Raw genomic sequence first — 24,673 nt, forward strand, 5'->3', positions numbered from 1 at the left:
ACTATATTGACTCTTAAGAGTGTTTATTTAAAATGTGCAGTAATCAAGTAAAATGCTTTTTACACAAAGCTACGAAAGTTATTAGCACAGAATGATAATCATATCCATTCCCTTGACCTTGCCTCTTCTATTTATTTATAGCAAACAGCTTCATTCAGTACTAAGCCCATTTACTACTAATGAACATGTCATCTTGTCAACTAAAGTGGTATTTAAACCAACGACCAAAAAATTGCCTAAAAACATAAATACCTGATAACATAGGGCTGAAGGCATATGGAACAGAACATTCCAAGAATAGGAATCTTAAATCAAGAAAGGACTTATCCAGTGTTTCTAAAAATGTAATAGTGAAAAAATAAATTAAGATAAAATAACAATGCTTAACTGTTTCAAGTAGTAAATACCACTTTTGCAATGGTTCTTTTTTTTTTTTTAATAGGAGAAAAAAAAATTTAATTACATATGTAGGGGAGTCCACAAAGACAATGAGACTCAAGGGCAAGTGGGGCAACTGAGGCTTATATATGCCATCCTGAGGTAAGGAATGGGATAGGAGCCTGGAGAAGGGGAAGTCACAGGATGATAAGAAGAGCAGATGTTTGGCAATTAGAAGTTTTGCAATGGTTCTTAGAGTCTTTTCAACGTAAGCCAAATCAATAAAGTGTATTCAATTTAGTGTTAAACTTCCAGAGTCAATTTTCAAAAAAACTTTAATTATATACTGAACTAAAACATTTAAGGATCTGAATGAAACTGTTTGTTTGTTTCAATAGTTTACTTGTTTCAAAATGTTCGTTTGTTTCATTAGTTTGTCATAATTCCCTGATTCCTAAAATTCTGTCATGTGCACAAATCATAGAATTCAGTTACTGAAATGCCTTTGTTAGGTTAGAATTAGGAAATAAGATGGAAATAAGATGGCTCTTAACACATTAATTTTTAATAATAAAATTTCATATTATTGAAAAACTAAAACCTACTACTTTAGTTTTACAAGGACTTAAAAACTATAATTACTTGCTTATTTTCAATATCTTTAAGTTATTCATCTACGTATTTCCCAAACCTTATGTTACAATATACTATACTACATATATGCTCTTATTTCTCCTATGTATTATTATTATTATTGTATTATTCTTTGATTACTTTTTTTAAAGACTAAATCTTAGGATGAAAAGATTTAGATGAATTAGGACTCTTGGTAGTTTTAGACCAAAAGTATCAAAATGTACAAGGAGTATTCTCAAATTTCCAATTACATAAATTATTTTCTCTTGCCTTTCTAGAAATGTTTAAGATGGAGCATTTAAGGCTACTTAATGACATATCCAATGAGGGCTGAAGTATGTACACAAAGTTTTTACTTTATAACTTAAATAAGTCACCAATAATAAAAACAATATACTATTTCAAAGAAACCTAAGGATTATAAATTGCAATGTAGAGGTTAACTATTATAACCCCCACCTAGATGTTTATAGTAAAAGGATAAAAAATACCCCAAAATGAAATATTTCCTTCAATAAATGTGTCATTCACAATCATTAAAAATACTGGTTCATATTGCATTATGTGGTTATAGTAGTAATCTCAGTACAGAATACTGAAAAAACCCTAGCTGACAAACTACAATTCAATTTTCTTAAATATAAGTTTGTGCTGCTCAAACCATGACTTTCCTTTTTCACAAAAGTCCAAATTGGTTGTGGTGCAGAAAGGTCAGGCAGATCACAAGAAGCACATGTTATTACTTTAGTAACTCCAGCACAGCTCAGATGATACCTCGCAATTCCCCAAGCTCCCTGGCCCAGAGGGTAAGTACCTTTTTAACTGATAAGGAAGAATCTTCCTAAGAAAACATATGTAAGAGGTTAAATGCTCTGAAAAAGTTTTCAATTTCACAGTTGTCTCCTGGAAAAGAAAAAATTTCAAGGTTAATAGTGTCATTTGAAAAAGAAGAGCTCCCATTTCCAGAAGTAAAACATAGAAGAAAATTACCAGGACAGTCACAGTATCCTCAGTAATACTTTCAAATAAATGAAGCATTCCTTCCTCAAGAGGGCGGACATAGGATGCATTTTCATGAAGATACTGTGAGAACTAAATAGAAGGGAAAGAATTGTGAGTTAAATCACTGGAAAATAAAGAACAGCAAAACATTTGCAAATGGACTTGCTGAGTTTTAAACCTAAATTCTTTTGCAAACTTTTTTTGGGAAATCAGGCTTTTACACAGAGCTCCCCTCTAAAATCCTAGATATTATTCCCAAGTCCCCATTCCATTGCAAAATGAGGAACTAGAAGAGGGATGACATAATTAATGACCAGGCATGAAGCAAATGGGGAGGGGATACTATTTACAACACAGCACCAACAGGCCTTCTTCTCTAAACAACTGCTTCTTCATAGGGGTCCCAGTTAAAAAAAAAAAAAAAGGTTTGATAATCAAAGCTGTATGACAGATTTTTGTGTTATATAACTCATTTAATTTAACTCATTTTTTAGAAGCAAAAGACTTTTAAGTACAGTTTCTTATTTTCACTGTATACAATGTTCAAGGTTAACAAATTCCAGGAATGTAATTATCATCAAAATGAGAATATAAAAACTTTTATGACTGTCATGGATACTGTAATATTTACAAAGGACTAATTCAGTATGAAGAATAGATTCAGAAAAAGATTCCCCAGGCATTTAGACAACCGAGAAGCAAGAAGTTAATTTTTCACTTGTGAAATATCTCAGTTTTCTAAATACTGTATAATGGCTCAAATTTCTTTTTCTCAGTATGGAAATGTAAGGTCTCATTTTGCAGTTGGTGATTCAATTGGCCCTACTGCAAACTACACAGATATATGGCCCTGGGAAATTCAGTCTCTCTGGGCTTCGATCTTTGGAGCTGTAAATAAGTTGAACTCTAAGCTCAGGTATAAACGTCTACTTTATGATTCTATGAACAAGTCTAAACGCTTTGGTCATCTTTTAACAAATGGTTTCTGAATCTTCAGTAATACAGACTTAATAGAAAATCACATAGGGCCTTTCAGAGGCCAAAGCACCAAAGGTAAAATATTGAGAAAAATAGGAATTCTTCAAAGTAATGAAATGTTTCTATTAAGATTAACATATTTGATTCTCACTGTGTGGGCATAATATGGCAACAAGCTAAAATAAAGTAATGGCGGGAATTCCCTAGTGGTCCAGTAGTTAAGACTCAGCGCTTTCACTGCTGGGGTCCGGGTTCAATCCCTAGTTGAGGAACTAAGATCCCGCAAGCCAGACGGTGTGGTCAAAAAACCCCCAAAACCAACCAAACAGATAAATAAATAAATAAAATAAAAAGTAAATAAAATAAAATAATGGACAAAGAATCAGTGGAAAAAAATGTTTTTATATTATAGGAAGTATAAAAGAAAATATAACTACATTAAAATGCTGCAGTTCCATTTTCCTTACCGAGGTCATCTGAAAGCTTTTTCCCACGGTGATATTAAAGACCATTTCAAAGGCCCAAAGTTTAATTTTTATGAACTTCAAAAGATTTGTGGAGTCAGATGAAAATTGATGAAAAGCAAGCATCTGCTGAGGGCTTCCTATGAGTACGGCAGCATGACGACAATGGTAAGAGCTAGCCTTTACTGAGTACTTACTATGTGCCAAGCACTGTTCTTAGCACTGTACATGTATTATCTCATTAAATCCTCAAACATACATACCTGTGGGGTAGGTACTTTATCCTCCATTTTCAAGATGCACAGAGAGGTTAAATAAACTGACCAAGGGGACATAGAAAGTGGCAGAACTGGGCTACCACCCCAGAAGTATGACTCCAGAATCTAAGCCTTTGCTATACTAACAGGATCTGTGGACATAAATACTATTCAAACCCTGGAAATACTGCATGATGCACACACAGACACCAAAAAAAAGCTGATGAGAAAAACCAGGTACGTAGAGAGTGGCATGACTCACTTCAGACACCACAGTATGGGGCACTTAGAGTTCATCTATTACAAGCCCCCTAATTTCCTCCCTTCAAGATGGCCCCAATAATCCCCACCCCCTGCTATTCTTGGCTCTGAGTAACACCCACCCTCACACACTGTGTCAGGGCCAGTCTGTGTTACCAGTACAATACGGCAAAAGTGGTGGTATGTGACTACATGCATACTCCCTATGGTTTCCTACTCCATGGTTTTGCTCATGTCTTTCCCTCTCCTGTGGTGAAAAAATACCCACCCCGCTTCACTCCTCCCATGCAAATCATGCTCATTTTTCAAAGTCCAGTTAAATCACCAAAGAACCTTTCCAGACACTACCACCGACAGCAATCTCCCCTCCCTGATGACCTCATATCACTTACTGCCCATACCACTCACTCACACTAAGGTCTTTAACAACTCCCTTACTATTTCATTTCTTAAGAATCCCCACGTTTGCCATATTTTACCTTAAGGGTAAAGACTACGATTTGTAGCTTTTCCCATGTCCTCCACAGTACTTGGCAGAGGCACACGAGTGGTCTGATAATTAGTAACAAGTCTCCACGTTTGTTCAGGGCAAACAAAAAGTATCCTGAGTTAAATGTACCTTCTGATTCAATGGAGATATAGTGTCAATGGCAGAATCAACAGGAAAAATCTGAATCCTCTGTTCTGTATAGGTGTGAAAGTTCAGAAGACCCTTGACGAGATCTTGAACAAAAGCCAGGGCCTGCCCAGCGATATCCCGCATCTTCAGCTTCAAAATGAAAAGGATACAGTTAAAGTCAACTATCAAGTTATTACTCCCAAACAACTTTATTAAGTCTGCTTTTGGAGAAACATTTGAACTCAAGTATAATTATTCCTTAATTTAAATTCATTTGCTCCCACTTAGATTTTAATACTACCATCTAAGTAATTACAATAGAAAGCCGCCAGCTTTGGTACATATACCTCTCCACTTAACCTAGACTGTTTAAGTGCAAAACCTAAAAGAAAGGTATGACTCAAAAATCAGTGCATCCCACAATTCAGTTCTAATGTTATCAGACAAGAGACAGCAAAAATCTATATTATTTACAAATTCAAAAAACAGCAAGTTTCACAATTTTTAAGAATGTATGAGGAAAGAAAGTAAAAGTTAAACGCAATGGTTTGGTGCACTAAACAGAGGCCCAAACAACGAATTGGTGTTTCTGAAAAGTTTGACACACACATCACTGAAAATAAAAACTTCATCTTTACCTGATGTCTCCTATTGTGGACTGGAACGTTCAGAGCATTATACTGACTATATTCTACAAAACAAAAATGGCTGTTCATTAAGTCATTTTACATTTACGAAAAAAGAGCTTAACTGAGAAATAATAAATGCTCATCCCATTTCCCAGCTTCTCAGCCCCTTCCCTTCCTGATCACTGCAGTGCACTCTGCACAGGCCTCTTTGTACTATGCACCCCTCATTCCCACCACTCCCAACAGGGGGGCTCATCCATCCCAGTTGGGCCAATCAGCTGGTGCATCAGTTTCTCTCCCCAGATCTAGGCTTTTATTCACAAATGTACACATCAGTAGGTAAAGAGATGCACACCAATCTGTTAGAATATTAAGCCACAACAAAGTTACCGTCAACGTCTTTCCCATAAACCTGCTCCCCGTCTGCCTCTTTGATTTCTGTCAGCTGCACCACATCATTCCAACACACTGCCTCCTGTTGCTCCCTTGCCTCCCTGCATCTCCCTGACAACTCAGGCTCCAGCCCCCATCACAGCACACCAGGACTATCATCACAACAGCATCAGCCCCCTTCTCCCATTCCAGGGTAGTCTGTACTCTGCTGCCAGATGAACTTTGTGAGTGCACAAATTTCACCAAGACATTTCCAAAAGCTTCTGCAACAACCTACTGACTTGCAAATTAAGTCCCCCCAAGCCCTTTGCCCAGAACTTGAGGGTCCAGCCCCACCCTCCCTTTCAGAACTTACCCATCATTGGCCTCCACATCCCACCCACTCTGGCCTCCAGTCATACTTAACTAATTACTGCTGTCAGGCCCTGACAGCACCTTTATCCTACATAACCACACTCCATGCAATTCCCTGGCTCGTTCTCCCTCACCTCTCTTACCAATAAAACCTACTTTTGCATCCTGGCCCAGCTCAAAGCACACTTCTTCCAAAAGGCTTCCCCAAACAACCCCACCAGTAGTAATCATTCTTACTCTGAAACCCCAAGAGGTTCTTCATGGAATAGCTTAGCTTATATTTTAGATATTTCTCTACCTTATTTCTTCCCTACTGGACTATACATTCCTTGAGGGTAGGTAGAGATTTTTGTCTTATACGTTTTTGCATATCCTGTGCTTCCCACCCATTTAGACTTTCAGTAAATAATCTCTAAATATTTCGGAACTAAAAGTAGTAACCTACTTGTGACATGGTAAGAACCTAAAATAGGGTGACAACTAGTACTGGAAAAGAAAGGATAAACCCAAAGAGACTCAGAAGGAAATGATTAGAACCTGATGACTAAGGAATAAGGGGAAAATGAAATGCCAAGGTTTTAAGCCTAGTGGATCAAAGTATGCTGGTGCTATTTACATTAATGTAGAAAGCAGTAACAGGTGTTGTTTTCAGATGAATTTAGGTTTTTGATATAATAATGACATATGCTGATTTCAGTGTTAGAGCAAACTACTATTTTTCTTTGGTGTCTTTTCTTCCCTCTTTTTTTAGGTCTTCCCTAAGAAAAATTGAGAAGAAGTCAAAAATTAATTTCAATGATATAATTGTAAAAAAGGAAATGTGTACTAATTTAAATTTAAGTTTCCGGATCAAATCAATTGTTTTCTTTGTCTTCAAGGTTTAGATTTAATACCTGTCTAAAGGTTACAAATTTGGCATCTGTTATATATGTAAGTTGATTTTTCTTTTTTAACTTCTTTTTGTTGCTCTTGGCTGTGTAAATTACCAGACCATTCCCAGGATGAGCAGGAAGCAGGGCTTACCCAAGTCAACTCCCTAACTATCTCTGGGGATTGTCCAAAGGGCAGGAGATACCAGGCTAAGAAGATTCACCTCCCACCCATCCCGCCACTCCTCTCCCACCTTGCTGCCCACCATGATCAAATTTTCTTGTACAAATATTCAGGTACTTTATGTGAAAGTTGGTTTTCACCTTGGGATATGTTAAATACATGCAATTTAAAAATGTGGCTTTGGGCTTTTTCCAAGAAGCCTAGCTTCAGAATAGTTATGTGACAAATTAAAATCTCCCTATGAAACATGAAGGCCAAAGCTGATCAAAAGGACAAAAAGAAAGCAACCCTCTGTTAGGCCAAAGAGATTTTCTGCCAAATAGATTACAAATTATTTTAATTAGTTGGCTATCATAAAGAGGTTCAGAGTTGCAAATAATGGAAAACTGTACATAATACCTACTTGTATCATTAAAAGGTACTTTTTCATTGATGATTGATAAGGATTCTTCTAATCTACTTGACAAATCTTCATGAAGATTCTTTAACTGTAACTGACTGAAAGAAAAAATACAAAACCACATTATCAATAGACAGTAGGTCATGATTTGCTTGTTACCTCAACAGCTGGTACCAGGCTTTCAGAGGATGGTACCTGACATCTGGGATACCCTTGGTAGTAGAGAGTTGTTAAAAAAAAAAAAAAAATGAAGATAAGAAAAATACTAAGCCTTGATTCTAAAGCTCCTGAGACTCCTGTTGAATGACTGGAAGTTTCAAAGAATTTATCACAGTCCCAATATCTTATACAATTTTAAGTTTATCTCCCCAAGCTCAAAATAATCTTAGAGCCATTTCAAACTCATAAATTTTCTCTTTACAACACATAAATATTTGTCCAAGTATTATGGTAAACATTTTTAAAGTATTAAAGCGTTTTTTTTCTCTTGAGCTGAAAATCTGATCATTTTGGGTTTTGATTCAATTAAGACCATAGATACACCATGCATGTTCAATGCAACTAAACTGAAAAAATGCACTTGATTGATCTTATTAAAACCTAAAATATGTCATTTATCAAATAAGTGTTGGTGCCTGCTCTTACTACCTAGAGATAAGTAATATTTTAAAACGTAAATATCTCCAAATTATCAATAGATTGCATAACCTCATTTTATTTAAAATTATTTAAAATTTAAAGGTTGACACCATGATCATTAGTCAGTTTTCCTGACTAACGAGAAGGCCTTCTCTTTAGAGTAGTCTAAAACAGACAGAACCCAGTCCTCAGTACTGGAGCCCCAGAATGCCATCTGCCACGGTCCAAAACATCTGCAGGCTGAGGACTAATGCACAGGCCACTCTACAAAGAATTCATAAGGTCCCACAGATAACAAAACTGAAAAGGACCGTGGAGACGATCTACTCCTGTCTCATTGCAAATGTGGGAAAATTAAGACAGAGGAGCTACTGCACCAAAACTCGGGTCTTCTGATTCTCACTTCAGGGCCCCTTGGAATTCACGTTTCCACATACCATTCTTCTGTCCGAAGTCGACATTCCTTGGCATCCTTTTCTAGAGTCTGAGATTTTACCTGAATTTTAGAAGGAAAAAAAAGCACAGGGAACTCTACTCAATATTCTGTAATAAACCTATATGGGAAAAAAATCTGAAAAAGAATGAATATGTGTGTATGTGTAACTGAATCAGTTTTCTGTATACCTGAAACTAACACAACACTGTAAATCAACTACACTCCAATAAAATTTTAAAAATTAAAAAAAATAAACTATGCCAAACTATATTGTTTGGCTTTCCATTTTGAAATCCTGCAGGTAGAGAAAAAATTTTTCTACCCTTTTTTTTACTTTCTGGTTTTCCCCTATAAATTTTATATAGCTATTTACTTGAAATTGTGTTCAATTTGCTAGAAATGTGGTGTGACAAATATAACTAACCAAAATTATATGCATATTGGTCTGTCAAAAAAATAAAAAGAAGAGCAGAGGACTCAGGCCACAGATGTGAGCTCGCTGCGGAGACGCTGCAGGCAGCAGTCCTGCCTTGAACGGCTAACTTTTCTTCTATAAAGCAGGTGGATGATTTCCAAAAGCCTGGACTATTTTTTCACATGCTCTCACCAACGGCGGGTCTTACCTCTAGTTTAGCCTTGTCGTTCTGCAGCTTCTCGATGGTTTCCATGTACTTCCGGGTCAGGCCATCGACCACAGCTTGGTGCTGGGCCGCTTCCATCTCCAGAGTGGCCAGCCGACTCCTTAGCTCTGCTTCCACGTGCTTGTGCTGCTCATCAGCTTCAAAAAACTGAAAAGAAAAGATCATGGTGTCTTCTCACAACATCCCAATATATACAAATGAAGAGAAAACAACTGCAGCGACTAATCATTGAGCAACTTCCATAAGGTTCCATATGCTCACTGTGCAAAACCACGCAGGCATGAGCTCGGTGGAGCCTCACGGCAGGTCAGAGGGTGGTATACTTGTAATCCCTCCTTTACAGATGGGGAAACAGAAGCTTCAAGGGATGACCTAACTTGTCAAATGTCTCACAGTCACAGACTGACTCCAAAGCCTGTACCTCCTTCCTCCCAGGCTCATGGATTTCTATTTTAAACCATTTCTGGCACACAGAAAACTCAACTGACCAGGGTATAACTTTTCTGTTAGGCTGACTTCTGCAATTAAATAATCAAAAATCAAACAGGTGTTACTCCTGAAGCAGGTAAGGCTCCTTTCCTTAATGAGAAGCCAGTAGTAATTAAGAATTATGAATACTTAACAGAAAATTCATGAAGTCAAAATTTCATTTTGTAAACATTTTCGAAGACTGAGAATGCATATTTATTTTCCACTGTTTGACTATGGTCACCATTTCACACAAAAAATCAGGAGGCATAGTTGAATACACTACCCTATGACTCTTAAAATATGCTGACTGGTTTGGAGCAGACACTGATTACTCAACATTCCACAAATATTTGAGGGCCTGCCATGAGTGAGGCCCTGTCCTGAGGCTGAGCAGACAAAACCCGACATGGTCTATACACTAATGAGACCTTACAGACTAACAGGGAAACAGATAAAAACCAACTAAGCTATCATAAATTAAAAAGCAAACACTACTTATTGATAAGCCCCCATCTAAATGATCCATCCAACCACCTCCTATATAAAATGAAGAGTGCCCAGTATACTTCTTTATTGTTAACTTATGAAGTTATTCTGCTGTACTCTGAACAAGTGTATATTCAAAGCACACATCCGTATTAAAACATGAATGAGATCTAAGAAATGAATGAATGACAGTGACGTATGTACCTAAGGACCACAGGAAACATTAAAACACCCACCCATACACAAAGCACTCTGCCTTGCACTGGTTTTTCCACATTGCAGATCATACAACCCATTTTTAAATTCATATGGAAAAACAGAAAGATTTTCTCACTTGTATGTGCAACCGTTCATTCTCTTCTATCTTCTTTTGCAGGTCTTCATCAAAGACACTCTTCTGCTCTTGACTCAACTGAGAAGAAGATTCTCCACTTTTCTGATGGAAAGAATAAGTTATGTCCACATAACTTTCATCCTTTAGAGAAACATCCTAAGGTACACAGATTCTCTATCACCTTAGTAGCTTGTCTCTTCTACGTGTTCACCATTCTCAAACAATCCTGCAAAAGGTATACAGTCCATCATTTAACTTTTCCTATGTGACACAAGTTGGAACTGCAAATATTGCAATGAGCAGGAAAGCTTAAAAAAGAGAGAGAAAGTAACAGATAAGGCTCACTATTCTTTGCAGATGAATTCAGGAGTAGTTCTTTTGGAAGACAGAGCAGACCCAGAAAGCCAGCAATACAAATATGCTAATAAATATCATTTCAATTGATCTTTTGGTTTGGGAAATGACAGTCTTACCAATTCCATGAGTCTGAGTTGTTAAAACTCCTTTAAGAAATTAACAGCATTCACAAAAACACATTTATACAGAAGTTCACATAAATTTCTAATTTAAAAAACATAAGATAAAGCTATTATAAACAGAAGGAAAAAGCTCAAAGATTATGAAAAATACTTGCCTTTTGCCTTTTTACCAATATTAACTTTTTCTACATAGAACAGCACTATTTAAGAGCCAATAATGAACATCTGTTTTCATGGAATACACACAGAAGTGAGACTATTCAAGGGGCAGCCTAACAATGAACTGTTCAGACATCAGTCACCACCCCCCTCTGCCTTTCTTGTGCTTCACTCCTCACTTAAAATGAAGTCATTTACTGATCCAATGTGAACCAGTGATTAGAAAGCCCTTTGAAAATGGAGCAGCTATGTAACAAACAGACAAACAAATAAACATTAAATGCGAACACAAGAGGTATGTGCACACAAGGAACGCTGTTGAATGACATATTCTGGGTCCTTAGTGCTTCCAAATGTGGAAAGCTCTTATTAAAATTAATTCAGAAGTAATTATACCCAAATCTCTGCTAAAACAGCCCTGGGAGAGGATCTCACTAACCTGGGGAGCATGTTTGAAATACAGATGGCTATTCCCCCCACAAGGGTCTTTCAGAATTTCCAGAGCATGTGTATTTTGACAGTTTCCCAAGTGATTCTAATACACATCTGTTTTGCCCTCTCTCTTCCCCATTTATTTGAAAATTACCACTCTAGAGAATTCTTCCACGTAGGGGAAATGCATATGGAAATGTACCAACACATAATTATGTCAACTGCCCATCGTATGGCAAATACAGTCCTGGGTACTTTTACATGATCCCATTTAATCCTGACAACAAACCTGAGAGTATCTTCCCCACAACTGAGGTTGCAAGGCTAAAAAATTTGCCTAAAGTCATAGAACTATAAATGGCAGACAAAGAATTCAAGCCTGGGCTCAACTCCAAAGCCAGCACTCTTCCCTCCACACCATGCTGCTTCAGAGTTACTGCGGGCCCTCTTCCCTCCAACCATTCTATTATTATTGCCTCAACCCACACATTTGTGGGGTGCTGTTCTACAAACATGCAAGACTTTTAAAGACTCAATCACTAGCTCCTGCCCTTAAAAAAGAAGCAACTTCTAAATCACAGAATGATCAAAAGTACTGGATCATCCATCTTAGAGTAATCAGAATCTCACCTCACGACATAAAACCAGAAGAGAAAAAATCATATTTACATCTCAGGACAATAATACCAAATTGAACTCCTAAGAATAAACACCCGAAGAAAATACATCTGCAACAAACTTACAAGCCTAATGTATGAGTACTTCAACTGCTACTTTCACAGACAGCAGCTACCCTTTGACAATGTTTCTCATTCTATCTGCCCTACCTTGGGTTAATGGCAACTCAGTATAACTAAAAAATATCCATAATTTTGACCAATATGAGATACTCCCTTCACTTTTCTCAGTCACTAAATCAACTATGTGCATGTTGGCTCCTAATAAATTCTTGAAAACTCACTTCCATATGAAAATGCCTCTAATACTGGTATATATTAATAATAAATGTCTGCTTTCTTAACCCAATATCCAGGTGTAATAATGGAACTTTAAAAAAAAATAAATAAAAAATAAAAAATTAAAAAATAAAAAAAAAGATTAAAAAAAAAAAAAATAATGGAACTTTAGAGTATTTGGAGGTGAGGTCTTCTGTTAAAACCAGGATGGCCTGGAGATGTCTGTACCTAATGACAAGGTCACACTAACTTGCTTTTACCTGACCTACCTTGTTTTTCTTGCCTCGGGGTTCACTTAGAGCCAGCTCATCTTGAAGTAGCTCTACTCTCTTGGCAAGCTGCAGATTTCGGAATGTCAAACTGTCCATTTCCTGCTGTAGTTTTCTCAGTGATTGATCCTTCATTTTCAGTTGTTCCTACATCAAAGTGAAAAGAGACCATTCCTTGTAATTTAGCCTTAACATTTAAAAATAATGGAAAAAAAATTTTTTTTCTTTCACCAAAATATAATCAAAACCTCTTGCTTTAAGGAATTCAAGTTGTATGTTTATCATTACAGTTCCTATGTTTTTAGGTCTGTTTTGTGGCAAAATCATTTTCTGGCCAAACCAAGCATATTTAAAAATAAAACTAAAGGAGTATATATACTGAAGTAACAGTCATCGACCTAGAGTAAAATATCCACAACTATGTGTTGTTATGTAATGTTCTTATACTTGTGTCTGGCAGTGAGGAGACACAAAGTCTGAGGCTACAATTTTATAAACTTGAAAGCTTAAAGAGAACCCCAGACTCCTGATGATGCCCTTTAGTAAGCAAGAATGGAAGAAATATATTTGTGTTCACTATTTCCTATAAATCCTCCTTGAATTTAAGTCAGTCGAAATGAAGTCTTTTTAATACACTTTAAATTATTCTGATTTGTCAAAGATAAAAATCAATATTATCCTACCACAAGAATAGTTTCAGATGTCTTAAAATGAAAATAGCAACAAAATCTAAACAACACATCTTCTACTGACCATTCTGCACTGTTTATACCATGGTAAGGGTAAGAAAATGGGAAACAAGAGAAATATTTAGTTTCACTCTATTTTTTTAAAAAAATATTATTCTGGGGCTTCCCTGGCAGTCCAGTGGTTAAGACTCTGTGCTTCCAATGCAGGGGGCATGGGTTCGATCCCTGGTTGGGGAATTAAGATCCCATATGCCATGCGGCGTGGCAAAAAAAAAAAAAAAAATTATTCTAACTATATTTTCCTTACAACGTTCTGACAACTTTGTGTTCACTGGTAATCAAACACAGATGGCCATATACTACCATATATTGAAAGATCTGCGCTTTTATTACTTTCATTGAAAAACCACTACAAAGCTAAGAGGTCAAGTTTTAATGAATAGGGGATTTAAGGATATTGAAACAGCAACCTAAAAACCAGAGGCTGGTGTCTGCAATCTATTGACATTATTTGCATGTTGAGGGCACAGCTGGAGGGATAGAATATGTGTTCATTAAAGAGAAAAATATTTTCCTTTTCCGTTGTTTGTTTAGTAAGTCCTTAATTTTTACTTGAAGTTCAATGGTAAACTTAGGCTCAGCCCATGTCCAAATTACTATATATTTCAAATTATAGAAATTCAAATCAATGAATGCTTACTGTATCTAACAACTCATTGAAGAGACAAACCCAATATAATCAAATGCCTACTCTAACACAGACATCCTAACATTCCCATTGAGCAAACTGGCAAACTATCATTCTCACTATAATTTTAATGACCACTGTGATGAATAGTAAAACATAAAGTAATTTCTTTACATCCTTATAATTAATCACTAGTTGACTAATGTTCCAACTCCATTAACCAATCAGTAATTTCAGAAGACATCCATCCCAATCTCTAACTAGAAACTAAAAACTAAACCCTAGTTTCTGCAATGAGGACGATAATAGTGGCGTCTGCCCTCACAGAGCTGTTGTGAAAACTGAGATAATGGATGTAATGTGCTAGCGTAATGCCTGACACACAGTGGGTGCTCAATAAATAGAGCCTGCTATTGCCACCACGGCCACTATCACAGGGTTAATTGAACACAACCAGCAACAGGAGGGTGTCAAACACCAGAGTGGGCTACTAAGACGAGCTAGGAAATACCTTCCCCAGCAATAGGTTTTAAACATCATGAGGAGAGATAATAATCATTTCTTCAGTGATTTAGGCAAAATAATAACTTGGCTAACATATCCTGACTTTAAAGCTTATTTTTAATCGTCTCAGCTTGGGCGCAGAGAGCTTTGGGAGTATGGGTAAGATGCTCTGAACTATCTCAGCCCTGAGTCTGTGGAACAGCACCTGAGGAGGGAGCGCCCTCAAGACACAAATTTCTCTAGTGGAGGATCCAACACCAGCCACGTGAAAGGACGTATCTCTGGGTCTTGGAGACCTGAGTGGAAATTCTCAGGATATGTCACTGGTTGGGGCCTACTCCAGAAAGAGAGAAGAGTAAAGGGAATCTTAAGCCCTTTTCTCTAAAGAGGAAGCAAGGGAGAGAGCCGAAAGAATGAAGTAGGCAGTATTAACTGAAGCTTGGCCAAGAAGGAATCCATATCCTTGAATTAATTTTTCCAATTAAAAATATCACTAAGCAGTACTTCTTATATGCCTACTAAAATGAGGTAGAAACATATTCCTGCAACTCCCACCATATTTCTCCTCTCAGTTAAAAGTGCTGATGGTAAGATGTATCACTCAAACAGTCCTCATTAACACAGGTTACTACTATTAAACAGCTCGACCTCAAAGCAAGATTGATGGACTAAATGATTCACACTTTCAAATCCATTTAGTAGGGGACAACCATCGGCTGAATGCTGGGGATATAAACATGAATATGACACAGCCCCAAAGAGTGCTATCAGATGAAGCCAGATAAGAAGCCCCATTAATCTTGATGAATTTAGCTATGAGAGAAGCAAGGTATGAGAGAAATGCATTACACACAGTCCAATAATACATTTTTGTAATTTCTAGCTAAGGAAGTCAAAGCACATCACATTCATACCTAAGCAAGTAGGAAAGTTAAACACAAAAAAACTCTATTACCCTCCCCTATTCCTAGTGAGTCACTGTCAGAGTTGGGAATTTAACCCAGAAAACTGAGCTGAATTCCCTGCTGTGAGCTTCACCAAACACTAACCTAACCCTCACAACACAAAATACCCTGTAGCCTACCTTTAAAGCAGCAGAATTTGCTTGTTCATCCACGACACCTTTTTTCAAGACCTGATTCTGAGCCCGAAGCTGAAAACAGAGGAGGTAATAATTAATTTTTAATATAAAGCAATCACTTATAGCAAGGAAATCACTTACCATAACTTTACAGGAATCAGTACGCTGAGTAACTATCTGCTCACATATATATGAGAACAAGAATATTAGCCCGGAAGAGAATAGTAGAGATCATCAGTCTGCCATTTTACAAATAAGGACACAGAGGCTGAGCTGCCCAATGACATAAAACTAATCAATGCAAAATTGAGACTAAAATCCAGGTCTCTCGACTTCCTGTACATGGTTCTTTCTATGAAACCAATCACCTCCCTAAATAAAAACTAATACAATAGATAATAGGGTACTGAGTATGTCATTTTCCTTGAAACTCTGACACACCATTCATCTGTAAAATACATACAACTGGACTGATTATGGAATAAGAATTCAACAGAAAATCAAAGTATAGGGCGTCAACATACCCAACAGTACACTGTGCCTAATATTAGTCATGCAAATATCATCGCCCGCAATAGCCTCAGGGATGGAGGACTTTTAATCAGGCATCAGTGGAAGCAGTGTACAAAAGCAACTAAGAAGCAAGCTCAATTTAGAAATTGATAATAATAGCAGCTAGCATTTGAATGCTCCGTTACATACCAGGCACTGTCCTAAATACTTTACGTACACTACCTCATTAATCCTCACAACCCCATGAAATAGGTGCTATAATTATCGCCATTTTACAGATGAAACCAAGGTTAAGAGAAGTTCAGTGGCAATGCTGAGATTCAGAAAGCAGCAGTTTTGACTCCAGGCATAATGTCATTAGACAATATTGGCTACTATTTTATAAAGCTACATATAAATGAGAAAAGTAGTGGGCTGGAGAGGTGACAGAAGCCTTTGAAGAGGTAGGACTTGGGCTTCTTTCACAGTTTGTTTTTTTTTTTAATTGAGGTCTAACTTTATTTTAAATAAAATATACAAAACAGAAATTATACAGCTTGATGAATTTCTACTTAGGTATACATCTATATCACCACCACCAGCAGGGTTTTGAAAGATAAACCTTCTGTAGTTATCAGAAAGCACAACACAGAGCAAGTGAGTATAAATATACCAGCCCAGTGTAGCTGAAGCAAAAGGGTTACAGACTAATTTTCTGAGGACTCAGTACAGAGACCATGATAGACCAGGTTCTTCTCTGAGAAACTAAATGAATGGGAGAATTTTATCTATGAGCTTAAAAAAAAATCTACTTCTAGTTCTGCATAGCTCACATCTGTCTCCTGAGAACAGAAATGACTTTTTTCTATGCCAGAAGAGTAGGAATATTTGAATATTTATGAATTATCTATGATTGTTTTTGTGTGACAATGACATTAGAGATGAGTAGATGCAACAGAAACCATATGGCCCCAAGCCTAAAATATTTGCTATTAGGCTCTTTACACTCTGCTCTAGAAGTTCAGAAGAGAGAAATAAATACCACTTTAATGTTGACTTCCATTGTGTAGTATTTTACCTTTTAAGCAATATCAACATATTCTTGGATAATGTGCTACCTAGGTAAGAGAATTCAAGAAATACTTTCAAATCCATATAGCCAAAGGACAGCGATACTACTTCAGTCTTTAGGTTTCATTTCATACCCCTGTTCTAACTTTGCTCTCTGATCTTCTTTGTGTGGTATTTAGAAGGTCCTAATGACTGCCTCAAGGACTTAGGGAAGAAGCTTGAAATCTGCTGAACTGACAATTTTCTGTAGGACCAGAACTACATCAGTTTTCAAACAAACAAAAAAAAACCTCACCTTTAATTTTTAAGGCACACTTATAAGCTACATAAAGCAAACTGAACAGCCTACTGTGTCATAAAAGCAAAATTAAAGTTTTCAAATTACTGCTGTTTGGAACTTAACCTGATTATAATGAAAAATGATTTCGATTTTCCTTTGGAAAATATTGTTTGCTAAATTGGTAACAATTCAAACACAGTTTCAATGGAAACATTCAACAGAAAATGCAGCTTTTAGAAGTATTTATCGAAAATCCCTTTCTATTGTTTGGTAGGTAGAAAAGGATAAGCTTGGCCTACTCCACTGCCTTGTTACCTGCACTTGGCATTTGGCATCTTCCTGCATTTCAGCATCACTACTGCCACATCTCTGCATTACTGACCAACATCTTGTCAAACGTGGATACTGCTGTGACCAGTCTGGTCTTTTAGAATCTTATCTTTCTCCTCACCAGCATTCACCACAGTGGGAGGCAAATGCAGTGTTTGTTTCAGAAACAGTTACCGATGGTCACTAATGCCTCTAGGAGACTAGTGTGGAGACTCCAGTGGATGTGGATGTAACTGAGAAACAATTGCCCTGAAGTCTCCACCAGGACAGAAAAATTCTCCAGAAGGTGACATAGCCTATTTCCAGCAGCTGTGCCATGCACTTTTGTTCCATTCAGTAGAGAAATGGTCCTCTGAATCCCAACTCAGAAACCCTTAGTCCTTTTCAAACCTCATTTTTCATTGTGTTGTAATCTTTTGATTAGCTTTACCTTTACTCTGAAAACACAGCCTTTTCTCATTTTGACCAACCAAACCCCAACTGTTCTTCTAGAGCCTACTTCCTACTCTGGTCCTACTTCTTCCATAAACTTTCCCTAACCATTCTCTATAGTGCCCCTATGGTCCACAGTGACCTTGCCCTCAGTTCCCTGGGCACTTGCTAGTAATAAGACATCTCTTATTTAAACTGTTCAGTTTTAATTTTACTTTTTAAAGTACATTTTATGTTTACTAATTTATGTATGATTTCTATACTCAAGTCCCATCTGCCAATTAAACTGTCCTTCACAATAGAGACTACAGTATACTTCCTTGTATCTCCTGCATACAATGAAAGATCAATGCTATGGATAGAGAAGGCACTCAATAAATTTTTAGTTAATTAATCAAATTAAGTGGTGTAAATAAAAGGTGTTTAAATGCAACACATTAAACAACTATAAGAGACAGCTAGAATCTTCTGTGTTAGAATCACTCTTAGATAACTGTTTCCATACAGTGGACATTCTGACATTTATACACGTTTTATGACCCTATAAAACAAATCTCTAGATGTATAGCTTTTCCCCATTACAAAGTAATGTATGCAGCAGATAACCTAAAGCCCATTCCTAAGCCTCACCAAAACCCTGATTTCAGCACACCTGAATCATCTGCAAACCACAGCTTCAGTATCTCTGGCCTGGATGATCCTTAAAAACATTCCCAGTTCTAGGTATTCTACAGTGCTGGGAATACCACTTAGTCTTTCTCTCTGCCTACTAACTTGCTCCTGGCAGTGGAAAAGGATAAAGTAACTGAAGGCTACATACTATGTACTAATGGCTGGGGTCATTTTGTCACTGAGGTGCGAAGAAAACCTTTTTACAGAGCTGCCCTCAAACAAGACCCTTTCTCTAGCTCCTGCTCCCATGCAAGGAAATTCATTAGGACGAAACCCCCACTCCCAATCCTGTAATCTAGCTGCCTCACCAGGGACTGGTTGGAAATTCAGCTGAATTGAAGACGGAGAGTAGAACACCCCTTGCCTTGCTATTCAAAGTACGGTCTGCGGACAGCTGCAGCAGCATCACCTAGGAGCAGAATCTCAGGCCCCACCCCAGACCTCCTGAGAAAGGATCTGCAGTTTAACACGGTCTTCAGGTGAGTCACATAGACACGTTTGTGATGATCTAGGGGCTAAGCTAGCACAGCTCAACAGGGTAGCCATATCCACATGTGCCTATTTAAACTTAAATTACGTAAATAAAATCCAAAATTCATTTCCTCAGCTCAGCTAGCCACATCCCAAGTACTCAGTAGCCCACATGCTAGGGGTCACCCTACTGGACAGCAAATATGCAGAACGTTCTCATTCTCCGGAAAGTTCCACTGGATAGCACTGAACACAGACCGTTTTCCAATCCACCTTTAGTAGTGAACCCTACATCAGGGTAGAAAAAAGCTGATACTCCACTTTAATCCAATCCAGCCCCAGAGTCTATTTCTCTTACAAGAGAGGGTGATCAATCAGGTTCAGCCAAGCCCTGCTATCTGGAAAGCAAACACACCGAATCAAGACTGAACCTTTCCCAAAATGAGCATCTCTAAGAGTATAAGTCTAAAAAGTTTCAAAAGGCAATCTCCTTTGTAATTAAAGAAGCATCAATTGCAAAGTCAACTGTTAGAGAAATAATGGATGTTTACCTTTCCCACTGGCTTTTTTTTTTTGCCAGTATCACGTTGTTTTGATTACTGTAGGGTTTTTTTTTTTTACTATTTATTTATTTACTTGGCTGTGCCAGGTCTTAGTTGTGGCACATGGGATCTTCGTTGCCGCATGCAGGATCTTCCTTGCGGCACTCGGGATCTTTAGTTGCAGCATGTGGGATCTAGTTCCCTGGCCAGGGATCGAACCCAGGCCGCCTGCATTGGGAGCGTGGAGTCTTACTCACTGGACCATCAGGGAAGTCCCCCCATTGGCTTTTATTGCCTTGAAAAGAGCTTTAAAAAGATCATCTGAGCAAAAGCTACTATACTGATACCATTTCCTGAGCAATGATTCTGGTATGCATCCAAATGACTGGAGAGGTTTGTTACAACACAGACTGCTGGGTCTGACCACCAGTTTCAGATTCAGTAAGTCCTGGGTAGACCTAAGAATTTGTATTTCTAACCCATTCCCAGCCACTGATGATGCTGATCCAGGGTCTACACTTTGAGAACCAAGAGTAACACCAACACTGGAAAGATTAGAACTTCAAACTTGCCTACACGTTAACATGGTGCCAGGCAAGAGTGCAGAAGCCCATTCAGAGAAAGCAGGCTGAAATCAAACGAGCCAGGACTGCATGCTCTCAGCCTCATCTCCAGAATGAGATATACCAGAGCATCAGAAGCAGAGCAGGCCGTGGAAGAAACACCAAGTAAGAAATGGTCTTTGAAAAATGAGGGCTTGATTAACTTTCCCTCACGTCTCAAAGGGGCAGCCTCCGTCTATTACCTATTAACTTCCTAAATCTCTGAAAACCAGCTTCTACATACCATTCCCCTCCCCCAAACTCTGTTAAACCAGAAATGTTTAAAGCCTCCAGTGATCGCCTAATTGCCCAAACCAGAGGGTCTTAATCTCCACTTTTACTGACCTTTCCATTACACAGTTTCAGCAACATGTCCACCTCAGAAATTCTCACCTGCTTCGGCCTCCATGGTTCATCTTTTATCTAAGGAAACTCTCAGTCTCTTTAATGGGAGCTCCTCATACTGCTTTTTTCCTTCTCAGGGGGAAAAAAGATGATGATACAAAGGAAGAAATGGGCCCCTTCCCAGAACACAGGCCAAGATCTGCATTAAATAAGAATGAGAAGATTCTGCAAATGTCCTTGATTTAGGGATCATGCTTGCTGCTCTCTTGATTTGCAGGCCTCCTTCTACATATTAAAAGGAAATCTTTTTCCTTTGTATCCTAAATAAGGAAAAAGAAAGATGTAACTGGATTTCAACATCAGTCCACAATTTCTGCACCAGGGAAGCTATCAAAAAGGTAGAATACCCCCTTCCATAGGCACAGGGCTGAAGGTATCGATAGCATAGATCTTATCTAGAAATTGCTTGGCACTAGAACTGACAGGCAATAAAAAGCACATGAAATCTTTTGACCAATCCGTGTTCTCACATTCTGAAATTTCCATCACACTGCAATTAAAAGGATGAAAAATGGTCTGTCCCAATATGGGAGATAACCTGAAGTCTGGCAGACCTCCTATAGTCTCCTCAGCATTTCCTCCTACTGTCACATCCCTCCCACAGGTGTTCCCCAAAGAATCTACCTAAAGTGATTAACTCTCAAAGTTCAACTATTGTCTTTATAGGAACTACTGTCTTTATGGGAATTATTACAAAAGCTTTGGCCTTTGTCCTGACTTTCAGCCAGTCCCTCTCCACTAGAAATTTTCAGCAATTACCCCAACATCATCTCAAGCTACTATGTGAATAAGATAGCTTCAATGTACCTTCCAACCATATATACTATGATTGCACCTAAACTTCGCTCCAAACTGGCTCACCTTTCTGCCCACCTTCCTCTGCCAGTGGCAGTGGTGTTCCCTCAGAGCAGTCCACGGGTCACCTTCAGGGTCAACTCTCAGTCTTCCCTCACTCATCACGTCCCACAGAATGAATGAGACACAAGGATGACTGCCTTGACACCTTTATATCCTTCATAAGGTTGCTGCTATGCGTAAAGCAGGCACACAAAAAAGAGGTAAACTAAACCATATTTTTTAACCGTAATTCCTAAATCTAAGCCCCCCTCTCCATCTCAACAGCCACAAAACTTTATTTAATCCTACGTTACACTCCCCAAAATTATTCAAAGAGCCTCTAGTCTGGTCTTCTTTTCACCAATCTTTCCCCATTTCAGTCCATCCTCCACACAGCTACCAGTTTTCTTTCTAAAAGCAATGTCACTCTCCTGTTCGAAAACCTTTAACGTCTCTCCATTACTCAAAGTTCAAACTTTTTGACAACCACAACCCTTCATGATCGGGTCCAAATTATCCCTCCAACCATATTTCACCACTCTGTCGTGTATCTGAACATGCCTTCATGTCAGCAAACAGAGACTGTCTCCTTTGCCTGGAGTACTACTATCCATCCCTTCCTCCCTATTCCCTACTCCCCAATCTAAGTAACTTCTACCCTTACCCACCGTTTCTTCTGTGCTCCCACTGAGCTAACACTTGTCATCCGTATCATAATTATGTACAACAGTTGAACATTCTATTAAAGGGTTCTCCTCAAGGTGGAACTCTGCCTCACTCAACAGGGCCCGGCAGATTGTTCACAGGTGGCACTAATTGTCTGCTGAACAAAAGAGCTTACAAATCCAAAATAATAAAATCTTTCAAAGTTTTTATTACTTCTGGGAGGCTGTACAATTATTTCAGCAATGCAATCACTGTGCAAAATATTTCTGGAAACTCTTCTGCCATTTGGAATTGCCTTGTGAGCTTGTTTACTCTCCAGAAGAGAAAATCAGTCCCCTTACTTTATACTCATGAAACATTTTCACCCAAAAATAGTAGAGCCAAGTTTGAGTACTGTCATCCTCCACCCACCACACTTCATCACATGGGTTTGTTCCAAATAAGTTCTGGCCCTTTCAAACAAAAAAATATTCCTTCAAAGGATAAAAACTTGCCATCACTAACACGATGCCACAGGCCCTTGAGGCAAATTCAAATGGAAACACAAGAAGTTTTGCCAATGGTAGCACCCATGGAATAAGTGTAGCATCCCAAAAGGCTCCCATTTGACGGTCAAAGGACTTACGTGTGTATGTTTAGGCACAGGTTTTATTTTTCAAAGAATATTTCATTTTGCCCTGCTGCATATTTGTTACATGAAATTTAAAAATGTGTCTCAGTTTCTCCAAATTGTAAAAAAGGGACTAAGTCTTCCAGTTGCTCCCATGAATACCAAGATCACTGAAAACGAAGTTTAATGACTAATGAATCAATTTCCAAAAATGTAAGATTCTGCTTTCAGTACTTCATTAGAATATTCTTGAGGCAGAACCACCCTACCCATTAAAGCAGCACCACCCTTCTCGGAGAAAAGGGTTCCATCGTTTAAAATACTGATGCCATAAATACAACAAAGGGACAGGTCCCTACTTTGCTTAATTCAACATGTATTGAGCACCTGCTGGGTGCTCTTCCCCAGTCCAGGTGATCCAAGAAACAGAGAGATAAAAGGACACAGCCCTAGCACTCAAGCTTTCAAACTCATTTTCAGACAACATCTTGCCAAAGCACTGAACCCATTCATAACCACCCATCTCTGGTGAAGCAGTTTACACGCATGACTCTATTTACACTCCTGACTTGACTGGGGGCTGATAAATCTCCTTATCCTCATATCATCCCTGTGGGAAAGGAGAAAACTTGATCCTTCCCATTGCTGGGCTGGGAAAATTGAGGAAGCAGCCGTGGAGGGATGGTCCTCACCTTTCCCCGTCCCCTCCCGACCAGCACCAGAGGCGGAAACCAGGATTTCTGACATCCCAGTCCAAGCCCACTAGTTCAGTGAGAAGGAAGAATCAAACTCCTGCTCCTTCCCGCAGAAACGAACACGGACCCAGACACCGCCCGGCCCCATCTCCTGAGAGCTGCAGGTGAAGGCACGGTAATGGTGGACAGAAGAGGCGGAGGAGAGAGAAGGGGCGCGCTCACGTTCCCCACTCCGCCGTCCCCCTGTGTCCCGACAAGTCGCTGCCAAGGCAACCCGAGGCCTTAGGGCCGGGGACCCCCTACTCCCCGCATACGACGGGTACCTTCGAATACTCCTGAGCCAGCTTCTGGTATTTCCCCTGCAACTCTGCCGAGGCCATGGCCTCCCCCGCCCCGTCCAGGCCAGGATGCCCAGGCCGCTCAGCCCCGCCCCCTCGCCCCCAACCCCAGACACGCTGCCTGGTACGGTTCCGCCAGAGCCTGCCCGCTCTGCCACCACCGCCGCACCTCCTCCTCCACTTCCGGGTTCGCCCGGTGAGAGGAAGGCGGAGTGGGGCCGGGGGCGGAGCGACCACCGGGGGCGGGGCAACGTCTTGACATCACGGCCCCCACCCTTCCGCGCCCGAGCACGTGCGCGCGCAGGCTCCCCGGCGCTCCTGGGCTCTGCCTCTGGGACTGGGGGGCGCCATCTTGACGCATGGTCCAAGATGGCGGACTAGAACAGGGAAGGAGAGAATGAAAAGGGGAAGAGAATGATGAGAGCCCACAGAATGGGCGGGGGACGGTGGAGAGGGGCGGTGGTTGTGAAGAACCGAGGACCGGAAGAAGAAACATCCTAAGCGCATCAAGAATTCTGGCCGGACACACCGCCCTCCCCCGC

The 24,673-nt window shown here is 39.1% G+C and overlaps 1 protein-coding gene across 3 annotated transcripts in view; it reads right to left on the reverse strand.

Annotated features, from left to right (window-relative positions):
- PPP1R21 (protein phosphatase 1 regulatory subunit 21) overlaps positions 1–24,292 on the reverse strand; it is a 56,365-nt gene extending 32,073 nt beyond the window's left edge. For 2 of the 3 annotated variants that reach the window (XM_065890934.1, XM_065890933.1), the window contains exons 1-11: positions 24,117–24,173; positions 15,692–15,760; positions 12,727–12,873; positions 10,432–10,533; positions 9,123–9,287; positions 8,501–8,559; positions 7,428–7,522; positions 5,234–5,286; positions 4,596–4,745; positions 2,005–2,106; positions 1,829–1,917 (exon numbers count right to left, since the gene is read on the reverse strand). In XM_065890934.1, coding sequence (XP_065747006.1) covers positions 1,829–1,917; positions 2,005–2,106; positions 4,596–4,745; positions 5,234–5,286; positions 7,428–7,522; positions 8,501–8,559; positions 9,123–9,287; positions 10,432–10,533; positions 12,727–12,873; positions 15,692–15,760; positions 24,117–24,173 — 1,088 coding nt within the window. Of the gene's footprint in view, positions 1–1,828; positions 1,918–2,004; positions 2,107–4,595; positions 4,746–5,233; positions 5,287–7,427; positions 7,523–8,500; positions 8,560–9,122; positions 9,288–10,431; positions 10,534–12,726; positions 12,874–15,691; positions 15,761–24,116 lie in introns of all 3 variants that reach the window. The other variant, XM_065890931.1, reaches the window with a different exon arrangement.
- Positions 24,293–24,673: the final 381 nt, after the last annotated feature.

The sequence above is a fragment of the Phocoena phocoena genome, chromosome 14 (assembly GCF_963924675.1).
Source record: "Phocoena phocoena chromosome 14, mPhoPho1.1, whole genome shotgun sequence".
Taxonomy (NCBI): domain Eukaryota; kingdom Metazoa; phylum Chordata; class Mammalia; order Artiodactyla; family Phocoenidae; genus Phocoena; species Phocoena phocoena.